Source organism: Microtus ochrogaster, chromosome 5 (assembly GCF_000317375.1).
Source record: "Microtus ochrogaster isolate Prairie Vole_2 chromosome 5, MicOch1.0, whole genome shotgun sequence".
Lineage (NCBI taxonomy): Eukaryota > Metazoa > Chordata > Mammalia > Rodentia > Cricetidae > Microtus > Microtus ochrogaster.
In genome coordinates this window covers 64407228-64422399 of record NC_022012.1, presented here as the reverse complement: position 1 = coordinate 64422399, position 15172 = coordinate 64407228, and the positions used below count along the sequence as shown (strand labels likewise).

Sequence of the window (15172 nt, the reverse complement as noted above, 5' to 3'; positions counted from 1 at the left end):
AGCCTGGACCCCTTACCTATTGTTAATTTGTGCCCCTATCTCATCAACTCAAACTGTCTTGAGTTGTTGCCTCTGTAGAGTGACCTATTCTGGACACTAATATAAATTGAATATGTGGTCTTTCAAAGTTAATCCATGTAGCACATATCACTCCTTCAAGACCAGTAGTTGTTGTTAGTCAAGGTACCTGATTTGTATCTGAAGTGATTACTTTTAGGGAGGGCTGCTTGCCTGGGAAGGGTCCATTGAGGGCATCAGGAAATTCAGGTTTTAATGGCAGTGCTGATATATACTAGCCATGTGATTGTTGTCAAGCTGTTTGTCCCTTTGGATCTCATTTCCTCATTTTTCAATGGGAGATAATATATAACCTGCCCATTCTCCACAAATGTTTTCAAATGCACTTGATGCATATGGAAGATGGGGGAAAATAAAACACACTGATGTGTATTAAACAAGTATTTATCAAACATCCATTCATATAAGGGATTCAGAATTCTGTTAATAATTAAAGAATTCTAATTTAAAGTTCTTCAAATGACATCAGACTGTCTACTTCAAACCTTTGATGGCCTGAGGATAAAGGTCAGCCATGGTCTTTATAATTTCATTTTACACATTTCTGTTTTACTTAGCTTCAGTCCTTCCTCTTGCTAGTTTCCCTCCTACTACAGAAATTTTTTCTCCTCATGTTCCCCTCAACTTAGGCAATATTCCTCTTTTTAACCAAGAAGTTTCTGCTGCTATTCTTTCTCATCCTAATCTATGATCTAAGGTAATTGTCTCCTGCCTTGCTGGATAGAGCAGACTCCTCTTGTGTGGGCTCTCAGCACAGTGTCTTCCTCTTGATATTGTGTCACACTTCAGTCATTAGTATCTACTTCCCCTGAGACTGCAAGCACTCGGGGGGAAGGGACTGTCTTAGTTACTTTTCTGTTGCTGTATTAAGACACCATGAACAAGCTAATTTAGTTCATAGAGTGAGTCCATGACCATCATAGTTAGGAACATGATCAGCAAGCAGGCAGGCATGGCTCTAAGGCAAGTAGCTGAGATCTTATATCTTGAACCACAAGCGCAAGGTAGAGAGAGACAGAGACACTGGGAGTGGTATACACTTTTGAAACCTCGAACCTGTTCCCAGTGGTAAACCTCCTTCAAGAAGACCACACCTCCAATCCTTTCCAAACAGCCGCAGCAACTGGTGTCCAAGTACTGAAATATGAGCTACTGGGGCCATTCTCACTCAAACCATCACAGGGGCCATGCTTGTTTGTTTACTAGCTCAGATTCATTAACTAGCCGACAGATTTCTGACTGAGTGATTGAATATGTCCTAAGAGATACAGGAAAAATTCTATGAAGAACCAAGAAAGTTCTTCATAGAACATTTTTTTCCCAAATGAGCCCTACAGGAGATTGCAAAGTGACATTTATATGCTGGCTTATGAATGCTTCTTATATCTTGCTGATGGAAGATGAGTGGTGCTGATGTCCATATGACAGAAATTTTGCTAAATTTTGTTACTTCCCTTTTCAGGACTTATTCTTTGATTGATCATGCCATAGGCAATAACACATTCTCTTTTGGCAGCCCAAGCATGAGCCACTTATCATCTTCTGTGACCTCATGGGTGTGGATTATGAAGAGATGTGTCACTGGCTCTGCCACCGAAAGCTGGCTACTGCCACAGAGACATATATCAAGCCCATCTCCAAGCTTCAGGCCACAAATGCCCGAGATGCTTTAGCAAAGCACATCTATGCAAAACTCTTCAGCTGGATTGTGGATCACGTCAACCAGGCTCTCCATTCTGCTGTCAAGCAGCACTCTTTCATTGGCGTGCTGGATATTTATGGGTGAGTGCATTTGGCTTATTGCCCTACCCTGTTGGAAAGCAGTTGTTTGTCGGGAGTGTTTTGTAACTCTGAGCACTATTTAATTTTGTTTTCTACTGGAGAAGAAAGGAAATCCTACTTATGATCATTCAGAAGTGTCTTTGATGATGGAAATATAATGATGCTAAAAAATAATTAAGCCCTGCTTAAACAACAATTAGCTCAACTTCAGTCCTACTTGTTAATCTAATAGGTAGAGTTAATTGATTTCAGTCTCTCGTATGATTAATTATTGATTTTCTGAAAATATAATTTCATTTCTAGTTGCCTTCTCTGGTTACACTTCTGTAATTGTTGAAACTTTTTTTGGCACCTAATTTTTCACCCTCTGATTCAGTTTTACAGAAGCACCTATAGCATCACTATTTCTATCTCCTGTCTCTGCGGATAGAAATTTTGATGTATAAACTGAGAGGAACGGTAGTCTTAGCATAGTTCTGCTGTTCTGTACTGGAGGGTGAATGAGCCTCAAACACCCAAAGCTGCACATCCATAGGCAGGGCCATACAAGGGAAGCTTTGTCTCAGCCAGTGCCCATTATGTTGTGTCTTAGCAGCAACCTTTATCTGATATGTAAAGAAGATGTGATAGTGTTAAGGAGCTTCTCATTTCCTCTTCCAAGTATGCTTATTTTCAATATTTTTAAAAGCTGTTTATTCCTTTTCTTTCCTTCCTACCTTACTTTTTTGGTGTTACAGATTTGAAACTTTTGAAATAAATAGTTTTGAACAGTTTTGCATAAATTATGCAAATGAAAAACTGCAGCAGCAATTCAACATGGTAAGAATTTTCTTTCTTGAATAAAATTTTGCTATAGATTTTTCTTTTGAATTCTTAGTCTTTGTTAGAAACTTGGTCTGTAAAATAAACTCCTGAACTATAATTATTATGTGGGTTTAGAATAGTGAAACTGCCAAGGAACTGAGCATTACAAATTGATGTAACATTATAAAAACTTTGTCAGTTATCACTTACTAGAATAGTGAGCATTTGGGCAGATAATCTGAATGAGAGTGCTAAGTTGGGCAGGCACTAACATTGAGTCTTTCTGTGTGCTGTTTGGAAGCCAACAATATGTGGAGTTATAACTACATTAACCACCATCTACTGTGTTACCAAGATGTCAGAATTTTACAAATTCTCTTTTCAGTGGGGAAAATTCTTCACTGAGGCAACGGCAAAGGGCATATTTTGGAAGTGGCCCTTATTAGCTAACCTCCTGCCTCTGCATTCTGAGTACTGCCACCACCTCACCACCCACTTCAAACAAAATGTTTTATTTTTGTCTGAAATGAATGATAAATTTCTCTCAAAATAATCTGTACATAAATTGTCGTAACAGTGTAAAACAGAAAATGTGCTTGAAAAACGTCCTTTTTATTTTCAGAGAGAACAAATTTATATTAGGTAAAGTTAGAAATGACATGGTTCATTTTTAGGTCTTGTTGAGTCGTTAAAAAGAAAAGTCTCAACTGTGATAGAATACTGTGTTATGTTTAAGTGCTACTTGTTTTCAAATTTTATTTTCTATGATATGGAAACTTTTTCATATATATGTATTCAGCAGTATGTATATATTGCTAAGGATCAATAAAAGGGGAAAACAAAGACAAAATAAAGTTTTAAATTGAGAAGTCAAAAAAAGCTGATGAACATAATCTTTTAAAATATGAAATAAGTATTAATAAGCAGCAAAGAAAATTAAAAATTTTTGCATAGCGACAGATTGGGGTTTTGCACATTTGGGACTGAAATTTTTAAGTATATGACATTGTCGAATATTATAAGTACTTTGGTACACAAACCATCTTTGTTTAGCAAGTAAAGCTGTTTGTTGCAGTGAAATAATGTAGAAGAGATCTTAATGTTTTGGGGCTGGAGAGATGGCTCAGAGGTTAAGAGCATTGCCTGCTCTTCCAAAGGTCCTGAGTTCAATTCCCAGCAACCACATGGTGGCTCACAACCATCTGTAAAGAGGTCTGGTGCCCTCTTCTGGCCTACACCACAGACAGAATATTGTATACATAATAAATAAATAAATAAATAAACAAATAAATAAATATTTTTTAAAAATGCTGAGGTTTTCCATAATAACAGGACCAGTTTTTCACCAGTTATGGATAGTTGTAAACTATCTGTGAGTACTGGGAACTGAACCCAGCTCCTCTACAAGAGCAACAAGTGCTCTTAAACACTGAGCCATCTCTCCAGTCCCAAATCCTTAGTTCTTAATGATACCCTGTTTACCACTTTATTAATAGTAATTAAAAAAACAGAAGAAATTTGTTAATTTGAATTATATATATATATATATATACACACATACATACATATATCTTTTAGTCCAAGGATCATTACTACAAATAAGCTAAGATGATACTGTCATAAGTGTAAAATAGAGTGGGGGGGAAAGAGGGGGGGGAGGTTGTCAAAAATCTCTGTGTCACCTTTGGGTTCTAAAACTTAGGGGTCCTAGAAAATAAGTATTTTTAGGTCACATCCACAAAAAGCTACTTTTTCTAGAAAACAAAATGGCAAGAAAGAGTGAGGCAAAGGATCCAGAAGAAATAAATAAAGAAAAATGTAAAATGCAATAGTGGTCATTAGCATCTGTAAAAAGTGGAAGCTGTGTTGTCAGCCAACTTGGCTGAAGCAGAGATGGTGGTTTGATTATTCTGCCTCCCTAGATCAGTTAGCTTCTGTTTATATTCAGAACTTCATCACAAGCTTTTCCCCAGGGAAGCCTACCCGAACACCCATCTCCAAACTAGGTGAGGATGTTTGTTATTCTCCTTTGTAACATCATTAGCATTTGTAATTTTATTGTGTAATTTAGCATGTGTAACTATTTGATTTCTCCAGTTCCCTCCCCATTCACAAGTGCAGCATCCATGTCTGTGTTGTTGACCACACGCAGAGGCTGACACATGGTATAGACTCAGTAGCTAAGCTGATTAGAGAGTAGGTGGAGATAAGAAGTAGTGGTGTGCATGGTGCCTGGAGCTATCAAAATTAGTTATAGGTGTAGTGTGGTGATACAAGCCTGTAATCCCAGCAGTTGGGAGCCTTAGCCAGAGTACAAATTCAAAGCTGACCTGGGCTTCATAGAGTCTCAGGCTAACCTGGTCTACATATTGAGACCCTGTCCCAAACAAAACAAAAATTTTTAAAAATTTACATGCTTAGATTTATTTGTCCATGATGAATACTTACAGCTGAGGTTTTCTGTACATGATTTCAGTCACGCTTCTCCACAATGCTGTTGTTGCTGGAAGCCATGAGCTATCTCATTATGTGGGTTTCCTTGGTATTCTGTAGACACATGCTTCTTTATTATGTTCTTTATGGTAGTGACTTTTGTTTTCTCTTTATTTCAGCATGTCTTCAAGTTGGAACAGGAGGAATACATGAAGGAACAAATTCCATGGACACTCATAGATTTTTATGATAATCAGCCTTGTATCAATCTTATAGAATCTAAACTGGGAATTCTAGATTTACTGGATGAGGAGTGTAAGGTGATTATGATTTTCTGGAGTACATAAGTCTGTCAGAATAGGTGCATCAAGCTACACGGCAACTACGTGCAAGCAGAGACTCTTCAGTTTAACATGAGATACTGTTGTGACAAGTCAGGGTCACACTTCCATTCTGAAGAAGCACTAGACACTAGACCCCAAAGGTCCTTTTAAATTCATAAATCTTTGATGTTTTTATTAGCAGTAGTATATATCGAAAGAAATACAAGAAATTGCACAAAAATTATTTTGAATTATAGTTCCAAATAGCTATACATTTTGAATATTGGCTAGTTGTCTTTGCTACTGACATAAATAAATAGTCTTTAACGTTAACATTTATAGATGTAGTATGTTAGAAAGTCACTGGATCCTTCACTTTATTAATGAATGACCTTAGGTGAATCTATCTTTTTTCTTAATCTTTTTTCCTTTAGTTTATCTACAATAAACCACAGCCTATCATGTGAAGTGTGTTTAAAATAGATGGATGGTTGCTGAGATGACTCAGAGGGTAAAATGCTTGCCTGATAGATCTGACAACCTGAGTTTGATCCCCAGATCCAACAGTGTAAGGCTATGGCGTGAACTTGCCCTCAAACACTCAATAGTAATAAATTAAAAACTGTGCTTTTTACAAGGCATGCATGTGGTAGAAAAATATTCTTTCTTACTTGAGGTTAAAAATATGAAAGCAGAGCAAAAATGATATCCTGAAGTTACTTTAAATTTGGTACCTTTCTTTTGTTGAAACTAACTTAATATTACATTAATATTTTAATGTAATTAAATTAAAATTAAATTAGTATATATTTGATGAAAGGCAAGAATTCATGCAACATATTTTAGAGGAAAGTAGAATCATAAATGTGTATGTCTTTTGACTTAAGAGTTTAACCTATAAGTATTCTTGTAAATATTAAATGTATGTATGTATAAGGAATATGACAGTTGTCATAACAAAAAGTTAATAACAACCTAAGTAAGAAGGGAAAATGCAAGGAGTATATGGAATGAGCCCATTCATTATATGTCTTAAAAACAGGAAAAAAAATAAAGTTTCTAGAAAAGACAAGAAGAGACTACCAATTCATACCTTTCTGGATTAAGTTAATATTTCACTGTGTATAAATGTTACCTCCATTTAACAAAACAAAACAAAAAAGTATGCCTAATAGTTGTATTTCATTTTTAACTTGTAAAGCCTTTATTGTGTTAATTCATTAAATATTGATTTGATGATTCCTGGTATAGGCAAATGCTCACTCAGATGTGCTGCATCAGCCCAATGAAGGGCTCGGCCATGCCTTCGTTGGTGGCTCACTTGTGCTGATGAGAAGGGAAAATGAGCTCTTAAGTTGAACATAGGAACGGGCCTCTTGTTGCTGATATAGCAGAAGACCCTTAGTGCTCAGTCGTTTCTCTTTCTTTTTTCTCCCCAAGATGCCTAAAGGCACAGATGATACATGGGCCCAAAAGCTGTACAACACACATTTGAACAAATGTGCTCTCTTTGAGAAGCCTCGTATGTCAAACAAAGCTTTCATCATCAAACATTTTGCTGACAAAGTAAGGAACCCTTTTGTCTTTTTTCCTTTTTAATACTTTATGTTAAATTATAATAAAAATCAGTAGTCAAGTATTGTTTTTCCTTTGCAGTGCTTGCTTTCTTTAAGGTCATTTCAGGAAAAGCAACAGTGCTGGGTTCTTGGTTTTTTCTTTTTTAACTTCAGTTGGATTATATATATATGGGTCAAAAGTCTTTTGCCTGAAATTTTGAAATTCAAGAAACTGAGAACCGCAAGTGTTTTTGTAACTCATTTAGCAGTCAAACCTCATCTCTGGCTTGAGCTAGCATGAGATATGTTTATGATTTTTAAGCCCACTTAAGGTGTGTAAGTATGGAGATATTAATGTTTACATAATGTAGGGTCTAGATGGCTTTATTAAACTTTTCTGATATTTAGAATGGTCTGTATACATACTACATCTCTAAATACATGAAAATTCTATGAAAGCATAGTGATATGTTCTTCGTAAGCTCTACAGTTCACTGAGCAGTCAGAGATCCTGTGACTAGTTTGCATTTCAAGGAAGTTGTGGGATAGGCAGTGTTGTGAGAGTTTGGAGGCCTCTTTATGAAGAGTTTTCTGATTGTCTAGTCCTGACTTGAAACCTTTGAATGACTAAAGTGATCTAAGGAGTATAGGAGGTAGAGCCCCTTGAGTGCAGATGATTGAAGTTGTATGGTTTTCAAAGAAAAGGAATTAATTCTCACATAGTCCCACTTTACCAAATTATACAATATTTGCCCATCTTCTCCCTCCGTCCATCATCAGCTGCTGATTCTTCCCATACTCTCCCCTTAATCTTTTCTCTCTTCAGAGCAATGGTCCTCAATCTGCTATGACCTTTAGTACAGCTCCTCATGCTGTGGAGTCCCCCAACTGTAAAATTGTTTTCATTGCTACTTCATAGCTGTAATTTTGCTACTGTTATGAATTGTATTATGAATTATCTGTTTTCTAATGGTCTTAGGTGACCCCCATGGAAGAGTACTTTGACCCCCAAAGGGGTTGTGACCCACAGTTCGAGAACCACTGCCTCCAAGGACCACTTCTGCTTGATGCAGGTGGTGTTCTAGCTTAGAAGATATGCTGAGTCAGCCTGGGAAGTATTCTGTTTTCCATGGGGGAGAGCAGCTTACAAGTCTGCTTACCCATGAACTGATAGATCATTTTGATAATTGTAGTAGTCACTGCCACTCTTATCGAGGAAATTGGTATTTGTACACTTTTACCAAAATTACATATTTCTTTTTATATTCTGCTATTTTTGTTTTTTATTTTAAAAAGTTAACATATAGGATAATGGATTTTTGTATTTTGAGACAAGGTCTGTGTAGCTAATGCTGGTCTTAAACTTACTGTGTAGTTGAGCCAACCTCGAATTCCTAATCTTCGTGCTTCTACCTAATAGTTGCTGGAAGTATAGGTGTGTGCTATGTATTTCATTTTATCCTTTTTTTCTTAAATACTTTGTTCTTAATTGTTCCCCTCCTCTAGCCCTTTCCACTGTTTCTGCCCTCCTCCTGTGACCACATTCCATATCCCATGGCTACAGTTCTGCCTTCAGGTCACATTGGTTCCATTGTCTTTTATTTTCCCCACTGAGAGCTCTTTTTTTCCTGTTAAACTCCCTTTTCTAGTTTTACGACCTACATTTATATCTGTGTACATGCATACATACAATACACATTGAGGTCTAGTATCTACATATGAGAGAAGACTTAAAATGTGTTCATCTTTCTGGGTTTGACCTACTTCATTTAACATAACAATTTTCAGTTCTATCAGTTTTCCTACAAATATGATTTCATGACATTTTATTTTTTTATTGTGGCTGGATAAAATTCCATTTTGTGTGTGTGTGTGTGTGTGTGTGTGTGTGTGTGTACCACATTTTCTTTATCCACTCATCTGTTGATGGACATTAAGACTGGTTCCATTTTTTAGCTGTTATGAATAATGCAGCAATAAGCATGGATGTGTAGGAAGCTCTCTAATAGTGCTTGGAGTCCTTTGTGCATATGTTGTCAGGTTTGCACTAGTGAATTACCATACTTTTCCTAGGAATGGTACTGATCTCTTACAAAAGACTGGTAATACCACTTGCTGAGAGCTAGTCATAGAGCGCAGGCAAATAAATCTGCTTTTGTTAATGATGGCAGCATCTATTCAAAAGTGTTATCAGTTAAGGAGTTTTTTTTCATGTGATTTCAGGTGGAGTACCAGTGTGAAGGCTTTCTTGAAAAGAATAAAGACACTGTTTTTGAAGAACAAATTAACGTCCTTAAGTCAAGCAAGGTAACCATGGATAGACTTACTCTTATCAGGATATGTTCTATAAAATGTTAATTGCTTTAGCATCAGTCTTTTAATATTAATAATGATTTTCTAACAAATTTTAATCAAAATTTTAATTTATCAAATATATAACACTTACTTAATATGTGTCTGGTCCTGTACTGAATACCTTTCAAATGTTGACACATTTGATTCTTACAGTGAGATGCTATTACATTACTCTCCTTTACAGATGAGGAGGTGAGTTGTAGGTACTTACGACTGGTAAGTTCCCAAGTTAGGTTAAGCTCATGCTGTCTTGCTTAGAACCTGCTTCTAACCACTCTTCCACATGGTCTTTCAGCTCTACATCCGTGTCTCCACAGTAGCTTTACTCTCCTGTGCCATTGTGCAGAACTTAGAGAAGAGGGTTTTTCTGCTTCATCATTTTGAAGGGATGTGTTATAAATGTGCCCTATTACACTCCATCTAAGTGGAGATCGACTCTGGGTCATGATGGCGGTAATTTCAGATGTGACCCAAAGTGTTTCAATTATTTTTTCATAAGAACAAATACTAGAGCCACCTCTTTAGCTAGGAAAAAGAATATTCCAGATGGCAAAGAAGTATGATTAGTTAAGTTGGTATGTACCACCACCTGCTGACCTTTTTCTGGAAAGGATGGGAGAGGGGCACACAGTCAGCCTACGGGAGCAAACCAGGAAGTCAGTCACTTGATGCTGCAATACTCACTTCAAAAGTAAGTGTTCAAGTGGACCTTATAGATTACTGATGGCACTTTTCTTTTCCTCGCCTATTTTAAGAGAATCCTCTTAACATCTGTTAAATAGTATATAAATAGGGCCTGGAGAGATGGCTCAGCGGTTAAGGGCATTGCCTGCTCTTCCAAAGGTCCTGAGTTCAATTCCCGGCAACCACATGGTGGCTGACAACCATCTGTAATGAGGTCTGGTGCCCTCTTCTGACCTGAAGGCATACATGTAGACATAATATTGTATATATAATAAATAAATTTAAAAAAATAGTATATAAATAATAGGATTCTTATTTTTTAAAAAACAACTTTTTATAGTCAATTATGTTAATAATATAAAGATCACATTAAGACCAAATCCTAGTTTTAACCCTCAGAGATGAGTCAGATATTCATGGAAAAATCAGATTTGTTTTTTTTAACCCTTAACAAGTGTTGAGTATTAATGTTTTCTTAACTTAAAAGATTGATGTTCAAGGCAAACTTTTTTAGAGTAACAATCATTAAGTGTGATTCAAAGGTTTTTGTCACTTTAATTTATAATGTAAGCATGACATTCTGTTGTTAATACTTTGTCAAAATAATTTAGCTTAAATAAAACATGGGTTCTCATTCAAGCTGTACCCATAATCAACTCTTTCTTTATTCTTAACTTCCTGTTTGGCTAGTGGGTCCTTAATCATCAGAGGGTAGCAGCATATTCGAAGAGTCATTGAGAAGAGCCAGTCTATATACTATTGTTGCAGTTGAAGTGGGGATAGTTTATGATTTTCATGTAAGTTTGAAGGCCTTTCTTATTCCCAATCTTTGTAGCATTTCAACCAAGAGACCTGAACTTTATTTTCTCTCTGAACCTGGTATAAAGAGGTGTAATACAATACCAGTCTGTTCTCTTGAAAGGACCATTTTGCTGATATTTGTACTATGTGCTTTGAACTGAAGTTTTGGTGATAAGAACGATGTAAAATCCATTTGTGTCTACTTTAGATATGTTTTGATTAAATTGTCAATTAGAGATAGCCAGGTAGAATTGTCATATGGGAAGTGAGGACTGAAGCAGGTCACAGGGAAAGGCAGAGAGGTGGTAGAGATGCTCTGGGCTTCAGAACTTGGTGCCTTTTAAAGCAATGAGACTTGGAGAGAGCATGGAGATAAAAACTTCTAGAGCTGAAGCCAGATGTTCCAATTAACAGGCAGCCAGAAGAGGCACCAGAAACAAAATCCAAGAAAAACAGCCTCTGAAGAATACATTATAGAACAGTTTCTGATGCAATAATTCTGAGTGTATGCTGTTAGTGCACATGTGTGCACATGTGTACACACACACATGGGGACACTCATGTTCAAGTGTATGAGTATGTGTGTGAAGGAAGGAGGACAATATCAAGCTGTCCTTAGGAACACTGTCTACTTCTTTTGAGACATTGTCTTTCACTGACTTGGAGCTCAGCAGTAAAGATAGAGTGAGGTGACCAGTGAACCCCAGGGATTCTCTTGTTTCTCCTCACTATTGGGATTATAGCCGTGTGCCACCTTGCCCAACTTTTTATGTAGCTGGTGGAGTTCAAACTTAGCAAGACAAGCACTTTACCAATTGAGTCATCCCTCCCGCTTTGTTTGAGTTTTCTATTGTTTGCCTGTTAAGACAGGACATCATTTAGTCCAGGCTGTCCTCAAAGCATGTAGATGGGAAGTTGAGGCTGGCTTTGAACTCTGAACCACCTCCATTTACCTCCTAAGTCATAACACTACAGACACATGACCTTGTTTTTCAGTGAAAGGGATCTATCTCATAGAAAAAAAATTTCCTAGATAATCTGAGATTAGTAAATAATTGGTGGTTACAAGCATGACTTGAATTATGCAAATGATTAATTTTATTTATATAAAATAAAACATTGTTAGATGTGTCCATATAGCAAGATGTTGCTGTAGACTAGTTTCAGGTCTCTTTTGTCTCAGAAATTTTCATCTAACTACATTGACTGGTATCCACTCACTTATTAAAGGTGAAGCAGAGACAGGCAGATCTCTGAGTTTGAGATCAGCCTGATCTACAGAGCTAGTTCCTGTGGTAACATAGTGAGATCCCCATCTCAAAAAACAAATGAGTATGGTAGTTGCACTAAAGTTTTAAATTTCTTGAAGTCAAATATAAATACACATAGGATAATAACAAGGTTTTCTCCTTTGTTATATAATCCAAATTATTTTCTTAAAATTATTAATTCATTAATTTTTGCCTTCCAATAGTAAAAGCTTATTCATAGCACCTTTCTGCTGAAACCCTTGGGTGTTCTGAGTTAGTGCTTACAACTCCAGCCACCCACATACCTGGCCTAGTCCTTTGATTCTGCTACATAAACCCCCTTGTAGAACTGAGGTAATAAACTTAGTCTTTTGGTTAATATTTTCTCATAATTATATTCAAAACCACTTGTATGTTTAACTGACATTTCCTTTGGGATTAGTTAGATCTTCAAGTCTATACATAATTGTTTGAGTTTCTTTATAGAATTATTTTTTCCAGCATATATTTGTGACATTTATATGCCCCCTTTCTTATATTTTTTTTTGCTCCTAACACAGAAATTATTTCTGTGAGTCTGACTATAACTATATACAACCATAAATGTTTATTAGAAGTATCTGTAATGCGTCTTCTACATAGGCTTATTTTCCATTTAGGGTTTAGGGTATGAATTTTTGTTGTTTTGGTTTAGTCTTTTAGATAGTGTCTTATTTGGCTTTGAAGTCACTTCCTTTATAAGTCTGGCCTGGAACTCATGAGCTTCCTCCCTCTGTCTCCCAAGAGCTGGGATTTTAGCTGTGTTGCACTTGGTTCTAGAGTACAATTTTCTTTTACTATTTTTGACTTAGTTTAAGATGCTACCAGAACTATTTCAAGATGATGAGAAGGCCATCAGTCCTACCTCTGCAACCTCTTCAGGGCGCACTCCTCTCACTCGAGTGCCTGTAAAGCCTACCAAGGGCCGACCTGGCCAGATGGCCAAGGAACACAAGAAAACAGTGGGACACCAGGTGAGTTCAGGAGCTGCTGCTACCAGCCTCCTTCCCTTCAGCTTCCACAACCTTGTGAAGAAAGGTCAGTGTTTTTGCTGTGCAAACAATACTGTCCAGTTAGATTTTACCCACTCCACACTCATAACTGCATCAGCCTTTCCAAAAATAATTTTCTATGTCTCGGTTCCTCTAGTGCATATAATGTCTCAGACCACTGCTATCTTTGTTTTGTTATTGGTGACCCATGTCCTTAATTATGCTTTCTTTCTGTTTGTCCTTCTGCCTGTTCTCTGCTTATTTTTTATATAATATTAAGAAATCTGCAGCTTTTTTTGAGCAGAGTTCATGCCTATTATAAGTCACATATAGTGGAGCTCACAACAGGAAGCTACAGAGAAAGGAGTAGAAGAAAGGTACATGCAGATTTAGGGTAAACATGTAGAGTTCAGACAAATGTAAGCAAAAGCCCAGAACTTTTGTTTAATAACTGCCCCCTGAGAAGATGACTTTATAGCTTGCAAAATCACCTCTATTTATGTCAAAGGAGGAGAATTTTAAATTGTCGTTGGCCTCAAACAAAACTTTAATTTTTAAAATCTTTTTCATGCAGTTTCGAAACTCCCTTCACCTGCTTATGGAAACCCTCAACGCCACGACTCCTCACTATGTACGCTGCATTAAGCCTAATGATTTCAAGTTTCCATTCACGTAAGTCAAACTGAAATGAGGAGAAAGATTTCTAGGGAAAATCTTCATGTCTTGTATAGGGAATCTACTATTCAATCAAGTTCTCAGGTTTGTTTCCTTTTGGGAATATGAAAACAAATTAACAGTTAACTCTCTAAGGATTTGAAAATTTGAGGCCAACCAGTTATTTCTGATTCTGTTTTGACTTTATCTCTGTTGGAGATATTTCTGGGCTTTTTGTTAATTTTTACATTAGTTAAAAGCAGGGCTGGCTGAATGAATGCTTCTTTTGCCAAGGCCTACCTGCTGCTCTTTAACTGTTGGAGCCAGAGAACATATCAAAATCTCATCCTACTTCACATACCAAGTCAGAGGTAAAAATGAATCTTTCTGGAGATGATTTCAAAATATAGATATTTCTCTAACTTTAAATAACACATGTATGTTGTTGAGATAGTTTTCAGGAAGGTAGTAGAGAGGCAAGTAGTGTAAATTGTCACATGTGCTAGATGAGTTAGCATTCCCTCTTTCCCTGTGTGTGTGTGAGAGAGAGACAGAGACACTGAGATTAACAAGGTAGGGTCTCAGGCTATAATTGCTATTTTAACTCCACTCTTAATGTCGTTGATTGTGGACAATTTCTAGATTAGTATTTAAAAAGCTGCATTATTGATTGAATTGATGTTACAGATGATCCATAATCTATTTAAATCATTTAGGTTGTTATAGCTATTTTTTTTAAAAATGCTTTAATAAAACACAATTATCACTTTCTTCCCTTCAGCCCCTCCCTGTTATTCTTCTTGAAACCCCTCCTATTTCAGATAACAATTTCTGTCAAGTATTTTTGCCAAAAATTTCTTCATCTCCTTAGGTTGACATAAGTCTAGAAGAATTTGTGGGCTAAGGATCAAGTGTATGATTTGATCATTGTGCATATTTATTGAAAATCGTATTTTACCCCATAAATAGCAGAAATATCATGCCAAATAAGCTTTTTAAATGTATTTTTGAAAGACCAGCCATGAGGCTATAGAGATGGCTCAACTGTTAAGAGTATTGCCCTTCCAAGGTACCTGGGTTTGACTCCCAGCACCCATATGACAGTTCCCAACCATATTTTAAGTCATTTGACACCCTCTTTTGTCCACTGAGCACCAGATATTCAAGAGTTGTACAGATCTACATTCAGCTAAACATTTTATATATATACATATATGTATGTATATATGCATATAAAATAAAAGTAAATAGGTAGATTAAAAAAATATTTTTGGTTGTGAGCCTAGCCTTTAACGGCTGAGCCATCCCTCCAGGCCAAAAGCAAACCCGTGCTGACCCCGACGTGACTTGAACACGCAACCTTCTGATCTGGAGTCAGACGCGCTACCATTGCGCCACGAGGTCACTAAAAAAAAAAAAAA

At 36.6% G+C, this 15172-nt stretch overlaps 1 protein-coding gene and 1 non-coding gene across 4 annotated transcripts in view; one reads left to right on the top strand and one right to left on the bottom strand.

Moving 5' to 3' along the window:
• Positions 1 to 15172, top strand: part of Myo5a (myosin VA) — a 157044-nt gene that overhangs the window by 79668 nt on the left and 62204 nt on the right. For all 3 annotated transcript variants that reach the window (XM_013346380.2, XM_005347626.3, XM_013346381.2), the window contains exons 10-16: positions 1595 to 1860; positions 2598 to 2679; positions 5277 to 5417; positions 6861 to 6986; positions 9200 to 9283; positions 12918 to 13079; positions 13672 to 13769. In XM_013346380.2, coding sequence (XP_013201834.1) covers positions 1595 to 1860; positions 2598 to 2679; positions 5277 to 5417; positions 6861 to 6986; positions 9200 to 9283; positions 12918 to 13079; positions 13672 to 13769 — 959 coding nt within the window. The remainder of the gene's footprint in view (positions 1 to 1594; positions 1861 to 2597; positions 2680 to 5276; positions 5418 to 6860; positions 6987 to 9199; positions 9284 to 12917; positions 13080 to 13671; positions 13770 to 15172) is intronic.
• On the bottom strand, positions 15084 to 15155 carry Trnaw-cca. Its single transcript has one exon. It is a non-coding gene; the product is annotated as a tRNA-Trp (tRNA).